Source organism: Cricetulus griseus, chromosome 10 (assembly GCF_003668045.3).
Source record: "Cricetulus griseus strain 17A/GY chromosome 10, alternate assembly CriGri-PICRH-1.0, whole genome shotgun sequence".
Taxonomy (NCBI): Eukaryota; Metazoa; Chordata; class Mammalia; order Rodentia; family Cricetidae; genus Cricetulus; species Cricetulus griseus.
The window spans coordinates 15,485,984-15,513,166 of NC_048603.1; the positions used below are offsets into that span (position 1 = coordinate 15,485,984).

At 45.6% G+C, this 27,183-nt stretch overlaps 1 protein-coding gene across 3 annotated transcripts in view; it reads right to left on the reverse strand.

Moving 5' to 3' along the window:
* The window catches only part of LOC100763509 (vacuolar protein sorting-associated protein 13B), a 437,125-nt gene that overhangs the window by 26,467 nt on the left and 383,475 nt on the right, over positions 1 to 27,183 (reverse strand). Inside the window, exons 44-54 of one of the 3 annotated variants that reach the window (XM_035449622.1) lie at positions 22,357 to 22,620; positions 21,776 to 21,859; positions 21,419 to 21,594; positions 20,834 to 21,004; positions 19,856 to 20,057; positions 18,543 to 18,731; positions 15,144 to 15,290; positions 13,492 to 13,772; positions 11,466 to 11,593; positions 11,075 to 11,274; positions 9,716 to 9,988 (exon numbers count right to left, since the gene is read on the reverse strand). In XM_035449622.1, coding sequence (XP_035305513.1) covers positions 9,974 to 9,988; positions 11,075 to 11,274; positions 11,466 to 11,593; positions 13,492 to 13,772; positions 15,144 to 15,290; positions 18,543 to 18,731; positions 19,856 to 20,057; positions 20,834 to 21,004; positions 21,419 to 21,594; positions 21,776 to 21,859; positions 22,357 to 22,620 — 1,857 coding nt within the window. In that variant the 3' untranslated portion in view covers positions 9,716 to 9,973. Of the gene's footprint in view, positions 1 to 9,715; positions 10,035 to 11,074; positions 11,275 to 11,465; positions 11,594 to 13,491; positions 13,773 to 15,143; positions 15,291 to 18,542; positions 18,732 to 19,855; positions 20,058 to 20,833; positions 21,005 to 21,418; positions 21,595 to 21,775; positions 21,860 to 22,356; positions 22,621 to 27,183 lie in introns of those variants that run through there. The other 2 variants (XM_027431502.2, XM_027431500.2) reach the window with 2 other exon arrangements.

Consider the following 27,183-nt stretch of genomic DNA (forward strand, 5'->3'; position numbering starts at 1 on the left):
ACAACATAGTTCCCACGCCTCTTGGAAGGAAATGAAATGGTCAGAAAAGGGAAATACTTCGTGTCAGCTCATGGTCAGAGCACTCTCCTGCCACTGTGAAGTGAAGATGTTTAATGGTCTCAGATGATAAAGATGAGGCTGATGGCTGTGTTAAGTGCCCCAGGGGCTTCTGATAGTAAGAAAATGAATCTAAACTTTCAAGGTACTTCTGACCAAAAAGTCTGGACTTTGAAGAGAGATTTTTGCAGTCTATGTCCCTTTCCCTCCACACTGAGAATGAAAGACAAACATTCTGACCCATAGCACCTCTCCTTGCCACTTTCTGAAGGTGGAGCAACGAACCACAGCTTCAAAGCTTCCAAGTGTGGGGGGAACTGATCAGGATTAGGTGCCTGCGTTGCTTGGAATGAGAATGGCTCCCCTAGACTCCTACATTTGAACTGTTTATGAAGGATTAGGAGGTGTGTCCTCGTTGGAAGAGCTGTGTCACTGGGGTGGGCTCGCTCTGAGGTTTCAACAGACTTGGCCATTCCCAGCGTTCACTTGCTGCTTCCTACCTGCTGATCACGATGAGAGCTCTCAGCTGTTCATGCCATGGTGCCTTTGCTATGTCACCTATGACCTTCTGAAACCATACGACACAGTAAATGCTTTCTTTAAAAGTTGCCATGGTCACAGCAAAAGAAAAAAAAAAAAGAAAAAACCAAGACAATACCCAAGAGAATTAGGGACTGATTCCCAGGTTGCTAGAAATCTTAAAGAGTTTCTTGTTTGCCTCTGATGGCACTGTCATTTAATCACTTTAATCAGTCTTTGACAATTATGTAGAGAACCTACTAAGAATCAGTTATCAGAGACAAGGAGGTCATACCCTCCGGGTGCCCCATGTCTAGGTCCCCAGCACAGAGAGAGCATGGTTTACACCCACCCTTGCAAGTAGGCACAGCCATATCACCAGCTTTGGCCAGTAGGCTGAAGGCAACAATGACAGATGCTTCACCAAAGCATGGGAGCCACTTTCTCCCTCGCTCTGTAGACTGGAAGAGGGTTTTGTGTAATGAGTGGGTTCAACTTATGTCATGTGTGACCAAAAGCACGAACTGAACAGTGGTTGGCCAAGGAGACTTTCCTTGGGTGGAATAGGGGAGGAGTGGTCTGTTACCACAGAGTAACCTAGCCAGTCAAGACCAAGGCCATCATTTGTTTGGTCCTAGTTTACGTTTTAACTTCACACTAGCACATGCTTGTGCAGAAGGGTCGAGGAGCAATCCTGCCTGTCATTGTGATCCCTGCAGGTTTCCAGAGAGGGCATCATGGTCCTGGGCTGAAGGAAAGAGAAAAGGGACAACGGGAGCTGAGCACCAGTGTCCTCTGCATGACCGCAGACACGCTCCACTGCTTGGCCTTCCCTACCAGCGTGGCCTCCAAGCCAGAGACAATCCCTTCACACCCAAGCTTTTTGGTGTCGGGCATTTAGTGACAGCGAACACAACAGTACCTGGCAGAGCACAGTCAGGAGCTCCCGAGTGCCGTGCCCTGTGAGTCTGTGTTTCAGAACTCCACTAAGCACACCTTACCTTCCTTCCTCTTATTACCTTTACCAATAGGAAACACGTCAACATAAAAACTTGTGCTTTTCTGTACATCATTCAGCTACATTTACCAAAATGATTACCACATTTAGCAAACAATATTTTAAAATTATACTAATTTAAGTTTCCCAAGCAAATCAGTTCTGTGGCAATACACAGGAAGACATTCCTTGTGTGTTCTCCAGCAACCCACTGCAGTATGGAAGCACACTAAAAGTTATCTCTGTCAGTCGAGTTTTACATGGTCCCCTCCTCCAGTCTTCACTGGTTCTTCCCTCCCTGGTCCCCATTACTGCACACCCTGCTGGCCTGACTTCCTCTGTCTCAACTTACTTCCAGCCCCAGTGCTCCTGCCCCCGCCCCTCAAATGTTCATGTTCTTTCTTAGGTGGAAGAATCTAGGCATCCTTATCTTTTGTTCCCAGCCTATTCTGGATGGATACCTTTCAACAACCACAATTGTCTATCCATATGTCTTCGTGCTGGGGTTTCTGTTGCTGGGCTAAACACTATGACCAAAAGCAACTTGGGGGAGAAAGGGTTTATTTCATCAAAATCCCATCAGCGAGGGAAGTCAGGGCAGGGACCTGGCGAGAGCCGATGCGGAGGCGAAAGAGGGACACTGCTTACTGGCCTTCTCGCAGCCTGCTTTCTTATGGCACCCAAGACCACCAGCCTAGAGGTGGCACCTCCCATGGTGAGCTCCAATCAAAAACAAAAATGTTATCACAGGCTTGCCCACAGTCAATCCGATGGGGGCATTTCTCAAATGAAGTTCCCTTTTCCAAACGATTAGCTTGCATCAAGTTTAAATCAAACTAGACAGTTCATCAGGTAATGTGTTTTGCTGAGCAGTCCTGAAGACCCGAGTCTGACCCCAGAGACCATGTTAAAGTGAAAACTGAGAATAAGCTTCACAGAGCTGTGCACTCTGACCTCTACAGTGTGTCATGGAGTCATAGAATATGCATTCTGCAACACATACACACACTGAAAAACAAGTAAGAATTTTAGACACTCTTCTTCTTTCTGAGAAAATCTATTCTTAAAAATGATAAAAGACAATATTTCCCTGCTATTGAAATTTTAAGTTAAAGATGATATAAAACTTATCTTGTGCAAGAAAATGTTATGTCTACAATGACCTAAAGATACGGTAATTAGGAATTTTATTTTTTCAGCTGATTTAAGCTATGACTCATCTTTCATAAAAAAATTCATCACCATATTGGGAAGAATAAGTTTAAGCCTTGTTACTTACATACCCATGTATGAAGCACTTATTTAAAAATTTTAAGTTTCTGAGGTGGTTTCACAAAGCCCAGGTGGTCCCCAAACTTGATATACAACCAAGGTGATTCTGACTCCTCATCTCCTGCCCCAGCTGCTAAGAGCTCAGACTGCAGACACACACCACAGGCCTTTTCCTTTGGGACACGTTCTCACAGAGCCCACACTGGCCTCAGACCTGGTATACGCAGGGGCTGGATGTGAATGTCTGGCTCTCCTTCCATCTCTCAAGCACTGGGACTCTAGCACCCAGCCAGGCCAAGAAGTTCTTTAAAAAGTATTTTAGCTAGGAGTACTGTGACATGTATGTCTTGTAGACTTTGCCTCTGGAGAGGTGTGAGTGTGCCGAGACACCGCCCTCTCGCTCATGTAGCCTGGTGTTGGCAGTGGTCGGTTCTATGCTTTCTTCATGCTGGGTGTTGTACCTAAATTCCCAGTCCAGGGCTGGAGAGGGGACTCAGCAGTTAAGAGCACTGGCTGCTCACCCAGAGGACCAGGTTTCAATTCCCAGCACCCACGTGGCAGCTCACACCTATCTGTAACTCCAGTTCCAGGGGATCTGACACTCTCACAGAGATACCATGTAAGCAAAACACCAATGCACATGAAACAAAAGAAAATTATATATTAAAAAACTTAAAAAAATTCCTAGTCCACTTCCTCTACCTTTAGGCAGAGCATCTACACTGGGCAGCTGTGGTGGACTACTGGCAATACATTATTAGTAGAGTGTCTGAGTTAGGCAGCGTTTGACATACGTTTATACCAATATCACATAAGGTGTTTGCCCTGAGGAAATACTGACACTGACTGAAGAAGAGACATAGGTCAGGTGTGCTCAACCTTTGGACAACATAATCGTGTCATCCAAGTTCGTACTCGACATCCGAGCAATTGAGTTACCACAAATTTGCAAAACTCTTAGCAGGTTTGTGGTTCTCTGCTGGGCTGCACAGAGTCTGGGAAATGATCATCTTAGTTGTAGACAGGTTGAGGCTGAGGTGCTCGTAAAGTCCTTTGGGTTGAGAAGTTTGATAGGTGGCCAAAAGTATAGATTTGGAACTGAGGAGAAATTTGAGGGCCAGAGAGATGTCTGGGAGTGATCGGGTGGTAGCCAGAAGCTGATGCTGTGAATTTAATCAGATTTCCCACAAAGGACAAGGAGAAAGATAAATTTCTAAGATGATTAAAATAGAAAAGCTTGGCTAGGGGATGAAAAGAGGGCAGTACATATTCTGGAGATAGTTTCACCATCTATATACTTTTCGAAAAACATTTCAGAGATATCTCTGCTCCTGGCTATCTTGGGGATGGTTGTGACTCAGCCAGAACAAACTATGAACACACAGGAGGCTCCAGAGAGGGCTGCTTGGCAGGCAGTTGGAAGTGGGTGTCAGTTTGCTGATATCAACTCTGGCCCCAACACGGCACCCAAGCTACACAGTATCCAAGTCAGACCCTTCCTTCACACTGCTGGACAACTTCTTCCATTCCCAAATGCTGGTGTGCATGGCACCCCCTTGTGGTATTCGGTGATTGTCACCTGTGCCCTTCACGGGTGTGTCTCACGGTATTTTTAAACGTGTGGCATATTATGTTTAGCATGGTTTAAAAGTGCTTTGGGGCATACTGTCTTACTTCACAACTGTGGAGTAGATGGAAGTACCGTGTGGTTACATTGTGGGTGATGTAAGCCAGTTATGAGAAACGTGTCCGGGGGTCCTCCACAGGAGAACCCTGGGTTTTCTCACTCCACACACTCATTACTGGCTTGGATGACTATGTAGAAATCTATGTTCACCACATCTGATAAGGACATAAAGTCACCATGGATACTTTACATGTTAAATGACAGCCCTGTCCCCCCACTTTTACAAAAAGTAATTTCAACAAGATAGGCTAGGCTAGGCCAATGTTAACAGGACTTAGTGCATTGGAAATAAAAGTAAAGTCTTATCCTTGGGTTCAAAGACCTGGGGGATGTGGCCGACCCCAAGTTCAGTAACAACAAACAGTCTGAACTTGTTAATGAAAAGTTTAGTCCAGTTCCTGCTTTATTAATGGAAGCATAAGGAGGAATAGCTGGTTATACCACATTTGGAATAATGTGTGTAATTCTGGCTGCCAGATTTTTAAAAAGGAACATTACACACTGGTGTGTTCCTTCAATGGTAACCAGCGATGTGTCTGGAATCACATTAGCTGAGGGAGTGATTCAAGGAGCCAGAATGTTTGGCTTGGGCAAGGAAACACTTGGGGAAGACGTGTAGGCTGCCATGAAAAGACTGTACCAAGGGGAGGTAAGTTCTCTGTGATCACGTAGGATGGTGATTCTCACCCTTCCTAACACTGTGGCCCTTTCACACGGCACCTCAGGCTGTGGTGACCCCAACGATAAAGTCATTTTCATTTTTACTTCAGGACTATAATTTGGCTACTGTTTTTTTTGTTTGTTTGTTCGTTTTTTCGAGACAGAGTTTCTTTGTGGCTTTTGGAGGCTGTCCTGGAACTAGCTCTTGTAGACCAGGCTGGCCTCGAATTCACAGAGATCCTCCTGCCTCTGCCTCCCGAGTGCTGGGATTAAAGGCGTGGGCCACCAACGCCCGGCTATAATTTGGCTACTGTTACGAATCATAATGTAAATGAATATTCGTGTTTCCTGATGGTCTTGGTCCTGTGGAAGGGGCTGAGAACCACTGCCCTCGAGGGTGAAACGGGGATTAAGAAGAGATGCTACTGAGACACAGCTGCCAGCTAGAAGTAAGAACGCTGCTCCTTGCCATCTCCAGGGGAGAAGCCACAGCTGGGACACAGGCATGCTTAGAGAGAGATGTCACCAAAGGGGCTCTGCACTAGGCAAACGGGAGACGGCCGTAAGCTTGTCTAACTTAAGCTTTGGGGAACTTGCCGGTGATGGCATCTGTAGCCAAGGCAAGACCCCAGAGGTCAGCTAGTGACCTCTACTTGGTGGAGGGAAAACAGGAGTGGGGGGATTTATGAGTAGCTCCAGGTGCCAACCAGCTAGAGTTTAGTTGTAGGTCACCTAGCCGATGACACTCGGTGACCCTGCAACCTCTCATCAGTAAATAAACTCAAAAACTATTGGCCGAGAGCCAGATTTACTAAACTGCATTTATTTATTTCACTCAAGTTCTTGAGTTAAGAATGACACCTCATCTGGGGACATGTTCGTGGTGCCATGTTCTTGTAATCCCAGTGCTTGTGAGGTGGGAAGGAAAAAGGATACCTGGGGCTCCCAAGATGGGAGCCCGGTGAGCCCCAGATTGCAGTGAGAGATCCTGTCTCAGATTTTTTTCCTTAGCCAGGTGGTGGCGCACACCTTGAATCCCAGAACTCGGGAGGCAGAGGCAGGTGGATCTCTGTGAGTTTGAGGCCAGCCTGGTCTCCAGAGTGAGTGCCAGGACAGCCAGGGCTACACAGAAAAACTCTGTCTTAAAAAACAAGACAATCTTTTTCCTTTGTCATTTAACAGCCCAGAAATGAGTGCACACAGGCAGTGGGACAAGGCTTCATGGTGCCTGCAAACCTAGCACGAGGATTTGAGTTTAGATCCCAAGAGCATGTGCGAATCTCAGTGTTCCTGTAGCATGAAGGAAGTCCCTCCCTGAAGAGACTACCTCACACTGAGTAGGAGGCAAGGACCCTGACTCCCACATGTACGCCATCCATGCATGTACTCACACTCACATGTACGCACACACAGAGATGGAAATGACTTTGCATAAACAACGCAGTGACTTTCAGTGACGTTAAGATGAATTCCAGTCTCTGCCAGGTCATACCTGGTCTTACCAAGCTCTAAATGCCCCTGAGCCCTCTGTTCTCTCCTTTTCTTTCACCTGGCACCTCAGCCTGGTCGGCAATTAGTGCCCTAGGAGGGTTATGATCCAGTCAGAGCTCTTAAGCTTCAAACATACTCTTCCTGCTTGGAAAGTTCTCCACCACCTGTCTGTCTGATTCATGCCTCTGCATCCTTGAAGGAATGAAGGCGGTTCCCTGCTTCCCTAGAGGACGCCCACTGCCTTTCTTCGCAGCACTTTGAGAGCTTGCAGGAAGACACTGCGTGTCCTTGCTAAGGACTGTCTCCTTCACATGTACACTTGCCAGCATGGGCTGTTACATCTTTGCTCAGTAGCACCAAGCTTAATGGCTGGCATGCATCACCAACCCAGTATCTGTACTGGGTGGAGCGGGCTGTACAGTGGTTGCTAGCTACATGGTAACTTCTACGTGCTTTCTGCATCGCCATCACTGTTGACTGGGATTCTGTGTTCAGAGTCCTTCTTTGTGAGATCATACAATTATTTGTATGCAGTGTTTCATTTACCCCTCTTCAGACATAAGACAAGACACACACACAATAGCCTGGAGATGTAATTAGGACGGACAAAAAGCCTGGAACCATAACAGAAACTTTTGTGTGATTTCATTCTGCTTATTTAGGCCAGGGTTGAAACTCATGTCCTGTCCTTCAGACCTAGGGCTGAGGAGTGCTCCCAGGGGACAGGCCAGTGCTGACCTAGGGCTGCTTCTCTCCCCAGTGGTTCCTATGCCTGGTCATTATCGAGAGGATGTGTGAGAGAGCCGAAAGACATCATTCAGGGGATGAAGTGCACCAGTCTGCAGGGCATATGGCACACAGCTCCTGAAAGATGAATGAGAACACGAGCCTCCATAGGTCCTCCCTCACAGGTGACAAGGTGTTAGAAAGACGCCTTCTCAGCTTTGAAGTGCCCCCCAGTACAAAAGGCTGAGGGATTTAAGGTGACGGGAGCTCCCCAAATACAGTCTGGCAGGCAGCGTGCCTGCTGTAAAGAATTCCCTAGTCATGCATAAGGAAGATTTCAAAAATCTTCAAGCTGCTGCAGGGGGTTCAGGGACGCTTGGGGATTTACAGGATTTAGTGTGTGAAGTCCTGAGACTGAAGACATTCAAGGCTGCACCGATGCAGCAGGCTTTCAGCTCAAATGAGGGCTGCTGATGTACAGCGCAGCCCCGGGAGCCTGGGCCACATTACAAATCAGGTGACCATTGTGAATGTGGCTCTCTGGGCTGCTCAACCAACCGCTCTTTCTTCTGTTCCCGATCCTTCATCTGTTTTCACAGCTTCTGCTCTGCTCAGAACTCTTTCCTTTCTCTCAGACCATTTATCACAAACTCTAGTCAGAGTCAACCCAGTCACTTAATTTTCCAGCACGTCCACCCACCCACCCAAGGCTCCTGTGCCCACTCCTGTCTCTTTGCCCCTGCCAGGGAAAGTGGAGAGGACCCTCTGATGAGTGAAACTACTCTCTTGTTCCTTGGGTTTGTTTCTCTGGGCAATGTCTCCTTTACTGTCTTCTGCCTTGCTCCTCTCCTGTCACGGGGTGCCTACACTGACCTCTCTTTTATGACACATTCTCACCTCCTATGTCCTCAGGCATAGGCTGCAACTCTCCTTAGTCTCTTACTCTGGCTTTTGGTTTGCACCCTGTAGTCAGTCTCAGGCTGAGGGCCTGCCTGTCACCATCTGTCATCCTCCTCGTCTCTTTCGGTGTTCTGTGCTTGCAAGGTCACCCCTGAGAGGCTCATGGCATCCTGAACACAGTCTTCTGATAACTATTGCTTCTTAGCCAGTCTATTCATTTGGTCATCTTCTTATTCAGCTGGCCTCTCAGTGTGCTGACAGGCATTGGCTACAGGACGGGCTGAGGATGGGGTATGAGAAATGTGATGGGAAATCATATAAGTACAAATTAGGCGGGTATCAATAGATTAGTGGATAAATAAAACATATATCTAAAAAAAAGAAAGCATCTATCATCTGTGTTCTATATATGTATGTATGTATGTATCTATCTATCTATCTGTCATCTATCTATCTATCTATCTATCTATCTATCAATCATCTATCATCTGTCTATCTTACCACGATGGCATAGTATTCAAACATAAAGAACTAAATTATGTCACTTGCAATAAAATGGACAGACCTGGGTATCGTTATATTAAAGGAAATGAACTAGACCCAGGAAGACAAGTACTGTGTGTTTTCTCTCTTTTACAATCAAAGCATAAGATATACATATGTAAAAATATTAAAAAGGACAAAAATCCTAGAAAGAACATCTATGTGCAATTTGATATTAAATAAAACTTGTGAGTATGGTGACTTCTTTGGAACAAAAGTGACACCTCAATGATTTGTCTTTGCATTGTAGAACTGTCTTTGATATTTTTTCATTCAAGTTGAATAAACATCACATAGAGGATTCTGGAAGCTCAATTGAAATTACAAATGCTCTACAAGCCCATAGGGGCCCAAACTGGGGAGCAGGAGACTCCTGAGAGGAGAAAGCATGTCCCCAAGGACCAGGAAAGAACAGCCAAGGGTGTCCAAATGAGGACTGGCAGGGGCAGCACGTGCTGGAGCTAGGCAGGGCTGGACGCACTCTTAGGTCCTTTTCAATACGTGGGATTTAGGTCCTGCTACTGTGGGAGGACTCCTCTCCCACACCTAGAACGAGTTGTAACCTGCTTGGCTGTTTTAAAGCTTAAAGAAGAGTGAGGGCGCTCAGACACAGAGTTGCTATTAAACGATAACTAGTATTATTATCATAAATACTTTACACTTTTAACACATATTTATAGCCATTACAACAGGTCATAGTTTTCAGGCTTTTGTGAAGAATAACTAATGTGAAAGACCTGTAAGAAAGTGTAAGCACAAATTTATTCAGTCATAAAAAGCAATGGCGTTCTGATACACGCTACAACATAAATAGGCTTTTAAGACAACATACTCAATGAAATAAGCCAGGCACCAAGAACAAATACTTCATCATTCTCTTTATCTGAGATGCTTAGAGAAGACAAATTCATAGAGACGGAGCAGCAGATTAGAGGGTAGGGGAGTGGAAGTCTGCTGTTCCAGTTTGTACGACAGAAGGCTTTGAAGTTAGTTACTCACTGCTACGGCTTGGATATCAAGGGCCCCAGAGGCTCCTGTGCTAAAGGCCGGGTCTCCAGCTAGCGATGCTGGGGAGGGGTTGGGATCAGGAGGGAGTCATCTTGGAGTCAGCCCTTCCAGGTTCACAGCTGAACAGGCTGCTGGGAAGCGGCTCCTAGTGGGGTCAAAGGTGCCGCTGCCGGCCTGCCGTGGAGGGCGCATTGTGTCCTGACCTGTTTCCCCTCCCTGCTGGCTGCACCCAAAGGTGAGAGGCTTTCTCCTGCCATATTTTTGCACCCTGACCCTGCCTTGTCACTGTCCTAAGAGCAACTGAACCAGCCGAAACTAAAAGCTCTGAAACCGGGAGCCCAAATAGATCTTTCCATTGAAGCAGGTTTGTCATAGTGACAGAAAACTGTGAGGGCACAACGTTGTAAATGTATTTAAATTTAAGCACAACAGAAAAGAAATGCTAGGCTCAAGTGTCATTTTCAATAAAAACAATACCAGGAACACTTAGAGTAAGATAAGACATTCATTGCTGATATCTAAAAACGTATTTATGGAGTTTTTCTAGATCGATACCATAACCATCCAAAACTCAGACAGCTGAACCTTCCACACAAACAAGTCTACAATTTTATCTTATTTTTGACATGTATTAGATCTGAGATGGACTCATTTTTACCATGCGCTCTGTCATGTACCTGTGTTTAAGAATTTAGAGGCCGATGATGATATAAAAATGTATATACGATATGCTCGCACTAAGACAAGTTTAGCATTCATTTTCATTTCGGACATTTAGTTATTTATTTGTGTGTGTGTGTGTGTGTGTGTCTATACATGCCAGGGCATGTGTGTGGAGGTCAGAGGAAGGACAACCTGTAGGAGCTGGTTCCCTTTCTACCACGTGTCCTAGGGTTAAACTGAAGCCATCGGACTTGGCAGCAAGTGTTTACCTGCTGGACCATCTTGTCAGCCCAACAAGTTCAGAATTTACAAATCTGAGTTCAATATCTAGGACCCATCTGGAGGTAGGAGAGAACTGGTTTTCACAGATTAGCCGCTGACCTTCACGTGTACAGCATGGTGCAGGTGTACGTACGCACGAGAGCACGCGCGCGCATGAACGCGCGCGCGCACACACACACACACACACACACACACACACACACACACACACACACACACGTGCGCGCGCGCACACACACAGAGTAATAACATACGCAGCCACCACTGACCTGTGTCCCTTGGCTGTTGATGTCCACAGCATCGCTCCATTCCACGACCACCTCTCCCGCCGTCTCTATCCTCAAAAGCAGGCTGGGAAGTAAGTCTTTGGTCTTGCAGTCTGGGTAACCCATAATCTGGTGGTACAGCTCATGGTGAACTGAACTCTCCGGAGGAATCTTTTTGCAATAAACCTCAAACTTGGGAATTTCTGAAATGTTAAAACAGAAGGGCCCATGCAGACCTTTGTCTCAAGGACACAGACCCAGAGACATCAAACAGGGTAGAAGGAGTGAACAACACTTTAGTAAGTGTTCTTCGTAGGACCACAGGCATCTACTAAATCAAAACCCCCAGAAGAACCTAGGCCTCCCGGGTTTCATTCGGGGCTGTGATGTGTACCTCTCATATTCTCCTTGACGAGCATCGCTACTGGGCACCTGTTGTGGAAAATGACTCGAGGACTTGGGTCTTCTGAGAGGGTTAAATAGGTGACTCCAAAGTGCTCCTGATACGTCAGTGCTACAGCCCTGGAACAGACCAGCGACAGCACGGTTTACAGCGGGACACAGGCTTCTCTCCCTCATTTAATAGGTGATGTAGGTGAATGGGGTTACTAATTTCATATTAGCAGTAATATGCATTTATTATAAAATACTCAAAAATGGGAAAAATGATTTTCAATTAAACCCTCCATGACACTATCATCAAGAGAGACAACCGCTGGCCTTGGCCTAACCTGCACGTCACCCTCTCCTCTGCGCTGAGTGCCTTAAACTCTTCAAGTTCTGTAAAGGAAGAACTGAGCCATTTTAAAATTTTTTTCTGCTTTAGAAATTTCTAGAGAATTGTGTGCTCTTAATTTCCACAGAAGGGCCACACTTTGTGCGACCTATGCTTTGGCCAGCGGAGAAGCTGGGATTCCTTGTTTGCAAGTGGCTACACAGGTACAGATAACGGCTATCATCGAGGGAAAACCACCACTGTCCTGCAGATTAACAAATGCTATTTATGACCACACAGAAAGAAAAGTCTCTGGTGCACTCCACTAACTATGAAAATTACAGAATTAGGTTGTTTGCCAAATGCAGCTCTTAGTTTGTGATGACTAAAAGGGTTGCAGAGAGCTCTCCCCTAAAACTGTCCTTGTCTGGAGTGACAAAGGGAACTGTCCCCTAGCATTTGATGAAAATGCTGCCACAATGCTACCAAATGTCCACTGCTGGGTTCAGGTGAGGAAGGTGAGGGACAGAACAAAGAATTCACTTCCTTTCTGAGTGAGGTCCTCACTAGGGCAACAAAGCTGTTTTCAGTTTCATTTTGAAGGGGCTGGGCAAGCCAGCTTCCCACAGACAATTTTCTTTTGAGCCATAGAAACTGGGGCCCGGACTACAAGGTCTGTCATACTTTTATTTACTTTACTATCTGAACTTAAGATCAATTTATCTTTTGAGTCTTAGCAAATTTAAATGTAGTTTCCACATTTTTGTTAAAAATTTTGACTTTCCATTTAAAAATAATTCATATATCTTTCAAGAGAACTCAACATGCTTAATGTTATCTAAAAGCAAACGTAAAAGCAACCATCCTCACAGGGTCAGGGGTGAAAAAGACTTGTTCAGTTAGGGTCTTTGTGTCATGAAGGAAGAAAGGCTGTGTGGAGGGGAACAGGACCAGGCCATTATGGAGATCTCAGTTAGGCTGTAATCTTGGAAATGATTATTACAAATCTCTGCACACATCAGAAAAGTATATAAATCAGGACCCTGAGAAGAAGGCCCCTCTCACAAGGTCATGCATGTTTTCTTTTGTGGTTGTATACTCCGTAGTAAGTTATTTCTGAAATCTGCCAAGAAGACCTGAGACGAAGAAACCGCAGGATGTATGTCCAGTCTGAACCGACCTTTACAGGTCTCTGGCCCAATCCTGTGGTTGTCATTTGCATAATTGCTAATCTGCAATCGGAACAGCTTGCGTGCAGGAGCAACCACAGCACAGCATATTCCCTGGCTTGTGTTTATCTATGCTATTATCTCTCTAAATGTCTTTTGTGAAAAATTCCATTTTGAAGCAAAAGTAAAATGCTGGAAAAGAAAAACTTCCCAACTTGAATTTCTTCCATTTTTTTGGCTTCACTTCTTATCATTCTGCAGAGTAAGAGCTCCTAAAAGGGTGTGAATTTTGTTTTCATTAACATACATCACTGCCACTCTGGCACAGCCCCCAGCAGCAAACGGTGCAAAGGGGGGGGAGGATCTTCTAAGCGGACAACCTGTCTGTGATCATGACTTTTGTTCAACTGTATCCAATGTCTAAAAGTCACTGAAGATGAAAGGAAACCTAGAATTACACATGGAAAGACTGGTCCTGGTCTCTTGATGAGCACCAACAATGACAAGCAAAGAACATTCGCACTTGTGTAAAATACCTGGTGCAGAATCCATTTTCCCTCAAGGTTCCAAAGGGCACCGCTACACTCTGTCTGGGAAACTCTCGTCTGACAACAGCTGGCAGGCTCCAGCACTGAGAGCTGTCGGCACCTGGCGCAGGAGAAAAGCCCAGCAGGATCTGTCTTTGAAGAGCAGCTGTGTCCATGGATGGCCCCACATCAGGCAAGAAGTCCCAGCAAGGCAGGGAGCTGGATTTCATAGCAGGATGCTCTCCACCTGGGCAAATGCTGAAAGTGGCACCGTCTGGGACATGGAAATGCTGGAAAGACAACAGAGTGGCATGCTCACCACAGCAGCACAGAGAAGTGTCCCTTCTGAGAAACTATAACCTGGTGCTTTCACAGAGTGGCCTTGATGGGGACACAGTGTGCCTCCACTCACAGGCCCTAATGTGGCAGTGGCAGCTGTGGGAGCAGGGGCTGCTTCCCGGCATAAGGAGACAAGACGGCACCACACTGACCGAAATAAAGTCAACGCCCAGTGCCCACTGTCCCCCAGTGCTGCAGAAGTCCCCGTGGCCTCGGGAAGGAGATTCTATGCACTGGGGAAGGGGACATGTTGAAGAAAGATTTGAACGAGATTCAGGAAAAGGAACTGGGTGCTCAGAACACAAACTGTGAGGTTCAGTTGCAGGAGGAGCACCCCCTGACCCCAGCCTTCCAATGGGGTTTTACAGTTAGAACCTCTCAGTAGAAATATTTATCACCTTGATTTTGTTTGTTTGGTGTGTTTATTTACACAAGCATGTGTGCGCACACACACATACGCACACACTCACCACACACATACATACCACACATACACACACACAGACACCACACAAGACACCACACACAGAGAGACACCACACACACACACACATACACACACACACACAAGACACACACACACACACACACACACACACACACACACAACACAACACACACACAGACACACACACACACACACACAGAACACACAGACACACACACAGACACACACACACACACACACACACACACACACACCACACACAGACACACACACCACACACAGACACACACACACACACACCACACACAGACACACACACACACAACACACACACTCACACATCAGAGAACAACTTCCTGGGGATGGTTCTCTCTACTGTGCGTTTTGCAGAATAAAGTCAGGCTGTTAAGTTTAGCAGTAGGAGCTTAGTCACTGAGCCATCTCAATGACTCAAGCCTCTGAATTTTAGACTTCAAAAACAATTCCCTACTGTCTCATAGTCTACCAGAGGCAGGGCTACTGCTGAAAAGGGGGCACAGGGAGGGATCAGGGCCACCAGTGCTCTCTAGGAACTTATGCCAAATCAGGGAAGCATATTGAGAATTCTCTTGTTCAGACATTTTTGTAAATAGCAAAATCCACTGTAAGTTAAAAGGAAGATAGTCACCATGTGTGATTATCTGAAAATAGCTTTCAGGAGCTGAAAGGGACAACAGTAAGCACACACTAAAGAATGATAACTGCTTACTGGATAGTTTTTAACAGCATGAAGGAGCTGCCGCGTGGTTTTAAAAGAAAACAGTTTTCTTTATCTTCTTAGACTGCGAATGAACTGACAGAGAAGGAGAAGACAACTGTGTTATAGACTGCTTACCTCCTTTCCAGAGCAGGGGCTGGCGACAGACAACTGTGGCTTATAGAATATTTGATACGGTGTGTTATTGATTACTGTAGTCTTATCTTCAATCTGAATAATCTGTATGCCGTGCTGCACCATGGAGGAGATGCAGAATTGGCACAGCTGTGGGAGAAGCAAGGGGAGACAGCGGTTTTTACACCACGCAGACATACAGCAACACTTTTTACACCACACAAACATACAGCAACACTTGACTAGTTCTTTTGTTTGTTTGCCCTGTGAGAGAGCTAGCCCCAGTTTACTATTGCCCAAGCTAGCCCCAATTTTTGGATCACCATGCTGGGATTATAGGTGTTTACCACTATACGTAGCTTCAACTATTCTTGAAGAATTTTTTTATATATGGATTTGCCCAGGACAGTACCAATCTTACCTTTGGGGAGTACTTAAGAGCATTCCTTTTTGGTCTCAAAAAATGTGTTGGACAATTAAGGGGCCAGTGTTTACAACAGGGCCCTTTAACAAACCAATTACCAATGCTGCTGTCAATCAGGGATAGAGAGGTGTGATTTTTTTTTTTTTTTTCGATACAGGGTTTCTCTGTGGCTTTGGAGGCTGTCCTGGAACTAGCTCTTGTAGACCAGGCTGGTCTCGAACTCACAGAGACCCACCTGCCTCTGCCTCCTGAGCACTGGGATCAAAGGCCTGCGCCACCACCACTTGGCTGGGAGGTGACTTCTTTGCAGGTATTTCACAAATGTTCTCAAACAGTATTTTTACAAAGCACTTGTTTGTAAACAAGTGCCACATGTCTTATTCAGCAGGGTCCTACCCAGCATCCATGCCTCTTGTTGGTATTCTGGCATCTGTACCGGCCTGCCCTTGGGGTTCTGACGGGATTCGCCCTCAGCTGCAGCCACTGAGAGCACCACCTGTGCACACTCAAGGTGTTCCCTTTAAAAGGGCCCCACCCACCTCCCATCCTTCTCTCTCTGCCTCTTCTTTCCTCTCTCCTGCTGCTCCTCTCCCCAAAGGTCAGTCTCCCCCTCCCCTTTCCCCTTTCTATGATCCCTTTCCCTAGTAAAAGAATCCCTCTATTTGAACCCTGTTGCATGGCATCTTTCCCTCTCATGCACGCTGCTTTTCTTAAATCACTACACCTCTGCCTCAAGTTCATTCTAGCAGCAAGCTGCAGAACACCTAGCTTGATCAAGCAGAGTCTGGAGAACTTTACATGAAAGACTACAATGAAGGGAAAAGTACTGAGCCTCGTATAACCTTACTTGTGCTTCTGGAGTGTTTTTTCAGTATGTAACGCATATTAAACTTTCAATTCCTCGAAACATGTACAATAGGTAGTCGGCATTAGCCCCCTTGCCTGAGACCTAGGAGAAGGCGGAACCTGTGTGGTCAGGGTTTATTGTTCTGTTCTTGGCATGTGCCATTTCACTGTCTTATGGCATTTCTGGATGAACAGCTAGAGCTGTCACCGGCCTGTGGGTGTCCTCCTGATAGGTAGTACCCTCAGAACAGTAGGACTCAAGGGGGTAGATGTGTGGGGTATCTACACCTGGAGCCCCAAGGTCAAAACCACTTTTGCAGTAACAATAAGGCACTACTTATCTTTGTATTCTTAACTTCTTCATGAGTATACACTGGAATTCCTACAGGCTATATAATAATCTGTGATGCCACATTCTTCTGGCTAGTGGAAATATTTAAGTTTCTATATTTTTCAAAAAAAAGTTACAGTTTCTTTTCTAATATAAAAAGTGACAGAACCCATGTAAGCAGAAAGAAGATTATACAACGTCTTTCTGAGTGTGTAAAGGAGCCCCCAGATGGAAATGTGAGAATCACTACTAAAAAGTAGTTATATTCATAGTTTCTGCCTGCTTTTCCTCCCGTTCGCTCACAGGCATTTACTCGGGGCATGCTGGGACCACTTCTGAGCTGCTGCAGGCACTGGACGTTTGACTGCACTGCATCATCTCCCCAGGGTTTGGATGGCAGCTCAGGTGAGCTGGGTAGCTCTTGGCTATTACATCCCCTACAGTATGCATTAGCAGCGTCAGTGAGCATCGCTCACTCAACTGGGAGGAAGGGAACACCAGTCGAGAATATGGACAAAGGCGGACTTCCTGTTTCAGGAAGCCAAGCCAGGCCAACTTCCGGTATGGAAATGGGAGCTGGGTATAGAATCCCATTCTGAGCAGTGCAGCTATCGGCAATCGTTGACTGTTGAGGGAGACAGAGTGTGTGTTCTCTAAGAGCGTAGCCCCCACCCCCGAGGGTGGTCCTCAATCCGCTGGGAGACCACACGTCAAATAATATCTGGGCAGCATAAATTGGTCTTGATTAAAGTTCACAAAGTTGGGTGGATCTGGAAGTGGGGGTGAATCCGGGAAGGATTGGAGGAAAGGGGTGGATGAGATCAGGGCACATTGTATTGAAGGGACCAGCTCCCCTTTCAGCAGCCATAACATCTGAACATGTGCTTGTCATAACCTTGCCTTGGTCACTAGGAGGTCAGATGCCTGCCTCATGGCAAGGAACCAATCAGAAGTTAGCTGGTGGCGCTATGCTTTATGGCTCTGGGTGTGCTTTACGGACAAGTGCACAGCAATGACGCACAAAGCATAGCAACCACCCTGGGAGGGCTTATGGTCCATAACAACCAGTTGACCAATCAACACAGGACAAGCCCTCCAAGCCTGGAGGCACACCAATCCTGAGCCTGTGCATACCCCCTAGACACTCCCCTTTCGCTGTCCTATAAGATCTCTCGGGAGGCCCTAGGAGCTGTCTTTGCTAGCCATCCGCCATGGCGGGTGGGTGAAAGACCTGAGCTAACATGGGGTTAGCTCGTTAAATTACAATAAAGCCTCATGCAGTTTGCAGCAAGCTCTCAAATCCGCCTGGTGATTGGGGTGACCAAAGTCGTGGCCTGGGACCCCGAATACCTGAGTTTTCCAGGGGTCTAACAGTATGAAACTCTCAGAGAGCCAATAGTTTTTTTTTTTTTTTTCAATCATGCATTGAAGAATGTAATTCCTTCTTATAACATTAACTCCACCGGAGGATCAGAATAGTCTCGTCATTTTGGCCAGGGTGCCCTTTCCAGCAAGATGACCAAGAATATTTGGGAGTGAGTCCACTCCCACACCATAAATCAAGTGACTGGTGACTGTTCTGAAATGGGACACTTACTGGACAAATTACATAACCCAGGTTTTATCACCAGTAAGGGGGCGAATTCCACTGTAAACCAAAAGTGTAGGAAGTGAAGCAAACAAATATTTACTGCTATAAACTATTTAGAATAAGTAACACCAGGAGGGGCTTAAAAGGGGGAGGGAGACATACTGGACACATGCGAACTGTCTCCCTGAAACACACCCACGCAGACCCTACCTTCTGATGTCCTGGGAAGGCACCGAGTCTGATCTCAGCATCCACCAAGGCCTCTTCATCCAGTGTCACAACCTCACCGTTAGCGCTGTCTTTCCACTTAGGAGACATCACGTTATGGACCAGTTTAATTGCTACTGACTTGTGCACCGTGTTTGTATTTGCCCAGTAAATTCCTATTTGAAAAGCTTCCTGGAAAAACAATGCCTCAATTTTATTGTTAATTCTTCCATATTTTACTTCAGGATTTAATCTCCAGGATTTAAAAAAAAAATTATACAAAGCCGGGTGTGGTGGCACATGCCTTTAGTCCCAGGACTTGGCAGGCAGAAGCAGGCAGATTTCTGAGTTCAAGGCCAGACTGGTCTATAGAGCAAATTCCATGACAGCCAGGAATACACAGAGAAACCCTGTCTTGAAAAACCCAAAACAAAACAAAATTATATAATAGATCTATTAAGGCAACCAAATAGTCCCCCTGTATTTTTTGGTGGTGGTGGGGCGGTAACAACAACATGTATTTCATTTTGGTTTCCAATATCTTTTTTGGTTCACAACGGAATTCAAGTTCGTGGAAGAGAGAAAAACCAAATGCAAGCTGTGACTACCCCATGAATTCCAAAGACTGGAAAATGGAGAGGCTTCATATCTCATTTGACATCAGAATAACATGCAATGCTAGGCCCACACGGGCTAACATTCCAATCCCACAGGGGGAGAGCATCTGGCGGCTTTAAGAAGTAGGAGACAGACAATTGGATAAAGATGTTTATAAACTCAACTCACAGACAAGATTCTGAAATTGCTCTCTAGGAAACATTTTTAAGGTTTCCTTTTAAACCTATATTTCTCCTTAAAATGGGTCAGCTTTATGGCTTCAGTTCTCTGGTGTCACAGTTTGCCGGTGAAGTTTCATTTTCTGAGTAGGATTTTGTTCCCTGTGTCACCGATGCTTCTGTGGTGTTATAACCAACAAATGAACTCTCACAATTACGGACATTCAGGTCCAGTTGTAAAGGAAATTGGGCTCAGTGTTTAGCGTACAATACAGCTTGTGTGCTTGTCAGGGAGCTTGTGTGCAGTGGGAACGAGCAGGAAAGTGGTGCGTGTTATCAGATGTAATGATAACTCAGTCATGGCTAGTACCGCTGATGAGGAAAAACACATCTGAAAAATGTTTAAACAGCAAAGAGCATTCCATACCCTTTACGAACGTACCCACCAGGTCAGCTTTCCCTAAGTGATTCACTCTGTTACGGCTAAGAGAAAAAGCTAGTTCCTGAGGAAAAGAATGCACTAGCTTTCGGTTATATTACCTGGAAATTAGGAGGGATGATGATTTTGCCAGCAGGAACCTGAAGAACAATCTTCTCCCCTTCAAACAGCCAGAGGTCCCACCTGGACTGATTGATGAGCAGGGCCCAGGGCAGCAGCTCTATCAACAGGGTTCTGACATATGGTTTCCAGAGTGACAGCTTCACTCGCATTGGGCTATCCCACTGACTCAGCTGCTCATTCCTGTTCCAAACAACACATCCGAGTGACTCACCCACACACGCCGTGCTCCTGCAGGGTACCTTTGCACACCGGACCTACCCAGGGCTGCATTAGCAAGCGGAAGAAAGTGGCTTGTCGTGTAATGATGCTTTGCCTTAAGAGTATGACATCCCTGAGGCTAAAGCGGACTCGATGACGTCAGAATATGACAGGGGCTTGCAAACAATCTTCCCCAAGACATTTACTGCATCTGGCATAACAGAGCCTGAGGAGACTGGGACGTTCATACAGGATCCCCAGCACAACACACCTCAGGGTGTGCCCATGAAGGTGTTTTGGAGAGGTTGGATTCCGAGTGTGTGAGGCACCACCAACAGGCTGGGGCTGAGAGGAATAAAAGTAAGGCAGAGGCAGCTACGAGCAAAGACATTGTCTTTATGTGCTCAGGCTGCCATGATGGGAGCTGCTCATATCTGTGCTGCCCTCCCTACGGAATGAGCTGAGACCTCAGAAACTGTGAGCCAAACAAATCTTTCTTACTGCGAGGTATTTCACACCACAGCACAAAAAATATAGATAATACAGCTAGTACTTTAGTGATCAGTTCTTCCTTCCTTCCTCCCTCCCCTCCTCCTCCCTCTCCCCCTCCCTCCCTCCCTCCCTCTCTCCCTCCTCCTCCCTCCCTCCCTCCTCCCTCCCCCGCCCTCCCTCCCTCTAGCTGTTTTTGGAGCTCAAGGACAAGTTCACTAGAAGTGATGGTATATTTCTTGATGTTTCGACACAGTGATGGATGTTACCTGTCAGAATCCTTCTTGCTGTAGGGCCAGATGGGTTCCGGGGACTTTTCTGGTCCATAGAACTCATCCAGCATCTCACTAACTGTGCCTCCGGGTTGTGTCTTAGTGGCTATCTGCTTGATGAGGGCCGTTGCTATGGGGACCGCACAGTCTGAGGGGCCATGCTCTTCCCTAGGAAAGGGAAAGAAGAGACATTATCATGTTTCCGAGTGACCTATAATCTACTGGAAAAGCCCAATTTTGAATGTAAGTAGATTGATAGAGTGTTTTGTGGGGAGTCCTCCCCCCTTTTTTGTGAGTTAGAGATCTATGACATTTGTTAGACGACTTGGGTCTTGGCTGAGATCTCTAATCCTCTCTTCTTCTCTGCAGAAACGTGCCAATCAAATCTAAATTAAATTACGTTTTTAACGACTCCACTTGGTTGTTTATAAGCTTAATGAAAAAGGCCAAATTCTGAGCCCATGGATGAGACTGAGCAGTTTTAAAGTGACATTCTTTTCAGATCAACACATCAGCGAGACTGCATCCATGCGACCAAAATAGTTCAACCAAGCTTCCTTAGAGAATCTGTGTTGTCCGTACCGTGCTTGAAATGTCAGGTGATGTACAAGGTCGGGCTCTGCGTTCTGCAGGGGATTTTCCTGACCTTTTCCTGGAATAATCTGTGTTTCCCTCAGTCCCAGACTTCTTTTCTCCAAGTGTATGATAATGGGGTCTGGGAGATGACTCCTCATGATAAAAAGAGGGCTGAACACGACCTATAAAAATGAGAGAGAGGACAGAACAACTTTCATATTTGCTTTGTTGCAGTACTCCAGCTGCTGGACGCTGAAACAAACTTGTAATAAATCTCCTCCCTGGGTCGCTCTGACCTTATTTATCTGAGAATAGGAAAGGTCAGAGTCGTACACCGTATTTCAGGGTTGGGAAAGCACTTACCATTCGCTGTTGAACTTGAGAGTTGGGTTCCAAAGTCAGAACTGTGCACCACACGTAAATAATGGAACTGTTTGAAGCAGGCACCTGCGTGTGAGATGGGAAAGGCCCCGTTAGACTCCAAACAGCGTGGTAAACAATTAAGCACCATAAGTCACAGAGTATCAGGCTAGACACTGAAAGAAGTTGACAGTTGTAGGAAAAAGCCACTAAGGAAACCACCAGACTTTATGGTGGTGTGGACAGAACATGGAGAGATGAAGGGCGCCCTCTCCACAAGGTGACTGAGTCTGCGCATGCAGAGTGGTGCGAGGCAGACTGGGGGGCAGAAGACTTGCTCCACAGTCCCACCTCAGCCCCAGTCATCAGACTCTGAAGAGGCCTCGCAGTAGAGCCTGGGAGGGACTGACAGGGAGCCAGTAGCCTGAGGTACTCACCCAAGTCTTTCTATGCTTCTCCTGCACATAACAATTGTGATTTTACTACAGAGCAAAGACAAACCAAGTGAAGTGCACACCAAGACCGCTCCTGCTCTTGAAGCCACTCTGTTAAGATGCCAACACCTCTGTCAATACCTCGCATACCTGGATGACAGTGCTATAGTCAGAGGCTTTGGGTTCCAGGCACACGTCTCGTGACCAGTCTTCATCTCCTTTGGCCTTCACACACAACTCTGTCAGTTCACTGTTTTCTAGAATGTAGGAAGGCAATTTCGTTTTGGCTGTGAGGCAATCAAAGTGTTCTCGGACTACGGCTTGTCCATCTTGGCCGATGTGATGCTGAACAACTTTCAGTTCTATGCTCTGAGACAAGTAACTACAGATGACCTGTCTTCCACAGATGAGAATCTAAAAGACGATACATAAATACACAGGGGCGTCACCAGTTTGGATGTCATTAACCAGAAACATGTATCCCTTCAGGAAGGCCCTTCATTACAAGTGAAGCAAGACAGGGAACGGCGACTTTAACTTTGTTCTCATCATACAGAGTTGGCGATATTGAAAGAGGAGACACATACGGAAACAGGCAGGTTCTTGAGAGACGACTGAAGCTAAAGGCTTGTGAGTCCTGAAAGCACACCAGCGTACTGTTCAGCAGGGAGACAGGGTGGAAGGTCAGACCCACCGATTACCACAGACTCAGAATGGGAAGCCAGAGAGGGGCTGGAGGAGAAGGGTGACGGGATATAAAGAGGAGCCTGCCTGAGAGGTGGCTGGGCAGGAAATGGCGGTTAGTACCGACCACCGCTAGGAAGTGGAGAAGCATGGGAAGTGAGAGCCAGAACTCAGCTCTGGTAGCGCGAGAGCAGCTGTCATCACGACTCCTCCAGGCTGCTTTCCCAGAGCTCATCTCATCTATTAAGAGGCATCGGCGGAAACTAATACAAATGAGCTTTGACTGAAATACAGAATTACATTTTGTTTTTCTACATCATAGAACTATACAACTTTAAAAATAAGCAATAGAAGTTTCCATTAAACCTACGGATTATCTAATTTTGCACCCAGATAAGAGTACAGGCCATAGGGCGTAGTAAGAAATATTTTCTAAGTTGATTGAAATTGGAAAGATATTGTGAAATTTATGCTTACATAGTTAATATTTTTAGAAAGGAAACCCTTCTAAACAATATTCTCCATTACTAAGGCAAAAGGACTTTCCTCTTTTTTGTAGTATTAGAAATGGAGCTCTGGCCTTCACACATCCTAGGCAAGTTCACTATCACCGAGCTATAACTTCAGACCCTAAATACAATACTTTTATAAGCTGTATCACCAACTTGTGATGTTTTCCAGATTATGAAACAGTATCAGTAACTAATACACATATTATTATTACAGGGCTAAGCACATGATAACCAATCTTAATGTATCAGCTTGACTGCACAGTGGTTTGCCCAGACATCTAGTCAGATGTCATTTATTCTGGACATTTCAGGATGACACTACCATGTGAATGGGCAGGCTAAGCAGAGCAGACTGCAGTCAACGTGAACCGTGCTAAGTACCAGGGTGTGGATTTTGCTGGCCGAGTAGAACACTGGTCTTATCCAGCATTTCACTCAAATGGAAATACTTGCTAGCTTTGGGCACCTCTGCTGGTCCTGAGGACTTCAGGGCCAGACTGGACCTGCACAGTGACTCTTCGACTTGCTGGCCACAGATCATGGGACTTTGGTTTCCATAGTAGTGGGAACTGATTTATAATCAGTCAGTCAGTCAGTCAGTCAATCAATCAACCAACCAACCAACTAACCAATCAATCAATCCCCCATACTACATTGGCTCTTTTTTATCAGAGAACCCTAACTCAATACAAATCATTTCACAAATTAACCATTTTAATTCTTATAAAGTAAGTATGGGTATGAGTCCCCTTGATAAGAAGAAAATAGAGGTATGTGGATATTGAGTAGCTTGCCAGGTGGCTCCCACAGAACCTGTCCCGTAGTCTATATCGAAGATAACCCCAGTAAACATGTCTTAAAACAGCTAGTACCTACTCATTGATTCAGATTTTACAAGAAAGACAATAACATAAAGTTGACAAGCACTGTTGGCTCCCTGCTCATCTCAATAGCGTGTGTTCCTTTTCCCTTGCTATTAAACACTTTGAGTTGGTTTAGGTACCAAGGACAGAAAGGTACCTTTCTGCGGGTGGTATAAGGTAACTCCTTTCTCCTATTTTCAATGCCTGGGGTAAACATGGATTGTGTTTTTAATGTGAAGATTTCACTCTTCAATGGTAAAAGAGATAATCGGGGACTTAGAAAGTCCCCCTGCACTTGTCATGATGTCTTTATAAGAGGATATGCTGAGAGTGTGTAGCCATGTTGAGATTAGGAAGTCACAGAGACAGGCAGGGAAGCAGACTCAGCAATGACGCTGAGTTAACTAACACTGGCTTGCCTTCCTCCTTCTGATGAGCAACAAAATGCAAAACAAGGGGTCGACCTCATCATCTTGCTACGAAGACTAAAAAGCACAATTTATAATGTCAACATATAAGTGACCTTGAAAGTCAATACATTTCCTGTCTTCAGAACACACTGTGACCATGATTTCAGTGCAACATTATTTACACGAATAAACAGACAACTGTTTTTTAAAGATTGAATTTTTACTTTTACTGGTGTGCGTGTGTGCGTGCGTACGCTCGTGTATGTGTGTGTGTATGTGTGCGTGTGTGCATGCATGTGTGCATGTGTACATGTGTGTATATATGTGTATGTGTGTATATACATATGTGTGTGTGTGTGTGTCTGTGTGTATGTGTGTGTGTGTCGAAGAGGGTGTGGGTCCCCTGAAGCTGGAGCAACAGGTGGTTGTGAGTCACCCATTGTGGATTCTGGGAACCAAACTCAGGGCCTCTGGCAGAGCAGGACACGCCCTTAACTGCCTGCTGAGTCATCCTCACCAGCCCCAAGGGTAACTGTATCTGAGTGAATTATGATCTACCCAGGACAAACCTAGATGAGGGACCAAATATGAAGTGACCTTTCGGTGGTACATCGCATTATTTGTAGCAGGATTTGGCATTTTATTTTTAAAGATTTATTTTATTGATGTGTATGTGTTTGCCTTCGTGAATTTGTGTGGATCACCTGCGTTCAGGGACCTTTGGCGGGCAGAGGGCTTCCATCCCCCGAAACTGAAGTTATTAAGCCCTCTCAAGCCCTGGGCCATCTCTCCAACTCCTAGCATTTTCTCAAACATTTGCTTCACAGCTACTTGCGTCAGTTTCTTCAGGATCGCATCTGTGAGACAAGCTGCTCTCCACGGTCATACTTCCCTAGACACGCTAGCCATTATAATCTTCTAGATAGAACTATGCTTTCACAAAAGCAAACCCTAAGACTCAACTGTGAGTCCTGAGGCCACAGGCAAGCTTTCTTTTAATATATGCTAGGGGCTACTCGGCACTCACGGTAGTAAATCTTCTGATGCCACACAGCATCTGGTTTTAAACAGACATTTGGAAACCCCAAGGCAGTATCTACCTGGCTTGCTCTTAACATAGGCAGGGCTGGCAATTCGCATGCTGCATGCAGCCTGCTTCACAACCTTTGCGGCCCAGGAGGTCAGGGAGAGTGTTCAGCTCTCTTACAGAAACCACAGCACCTTTGCAACCGTCTGGGATTCACTTCTTCCAAAGACAGAGATCCTCTTGGTGGGTTTTTACAGCTTCATTTTAAAGTAAAAAGCCCTTTAAAGAGGCTTTCAGATTTGAAAACATGGAAAATCCTTAAAAAATGGCCAGGGAGGGAAGAGTCCTTAGATGAGGGAAACTCAAAATGGCCAGACACCTGCAGGTTGCTCTCAGGGAGAGCTCCCTCTGCTTTTCCTCACATTGGCCAACCTGCAGTGCCTTTGTTTTGCAAATCATGGTTAGAATTTCAAGATTAATTTAACAGTTGAAGACAGCTACGTAAATTCTTTTTAAATGTAGGGTTTCTCTTTAATACACATTTCCAGGTTTCACACTAGTTCCTCTTCCCGAAGCCAAAAAGATGTGTACTCAAGATTTCTACACATGATTTTACTTAGCAGGTTTCGGAGCTCTTATCAGATCAGTGCCAAGAAAACTGCAGAGCACCAGATGCACTGGAAAATGGTACCCTCACTGTCATTAAAAGTGAATGGCCAGAGATGCACGGATGCATGCATTCGAGCTTTTAGACTGGTAGGCAGGTAGGGGATTGTTCAGTGAAGAGACAGGAAACGTAGAAGCAAATGTGGACACTACATTTGCACAGCAGAAGACACAAAGACCCTGGAAAACTGTGCACATGGTCAGTCTATGCAACTGTGAGAAATGACATAAAAAAGATGGACTGGGTATCGGTGTTAACGAGAGCTCTGGCCGACTCTCCACTGTCCAGGGGCAGATCAGTGTGCTGAAGCACGCCAGGGACCGGCATCCCATGAGCCTCGGTATCAGGCAGCTGCTGTTTATCGCAAACTTCTAAATCCAGGTGGGAGAGGAGGAAAGGGGCCAAGACAAGAAAGAGACAAAGATCCCAGAAGCTCCATTACTTCCTTTCTTCCTAACCTCAACCACTTGAAAAAAAATCCTGCATTTTGAATGTACCATACCACCACCAGATCTGAACATTCAATTATCATGCCAACAGAAATAAAATCCAATTGAAAAAAATTTAAAATATTGCTTGTGTGTATGAGTTGGAAGGACAGAGGTGGAGAGAGGGAAAACTTGGGTAAGATTTTAGAAACTGTTTTTTGTATTGTGTATGCTATTGCTGGGACTTACAAACCTTCCCATCCATGTTGGAATGTTTTTCTTTTTTCCTATTTATTTATAAATATACTTAATTTTTTTATTTTTTATTTTATCTGCATTGGTGTTTTGTCTGCATGAATGTCTGTATGAGGCTGTCAGATCCTCTG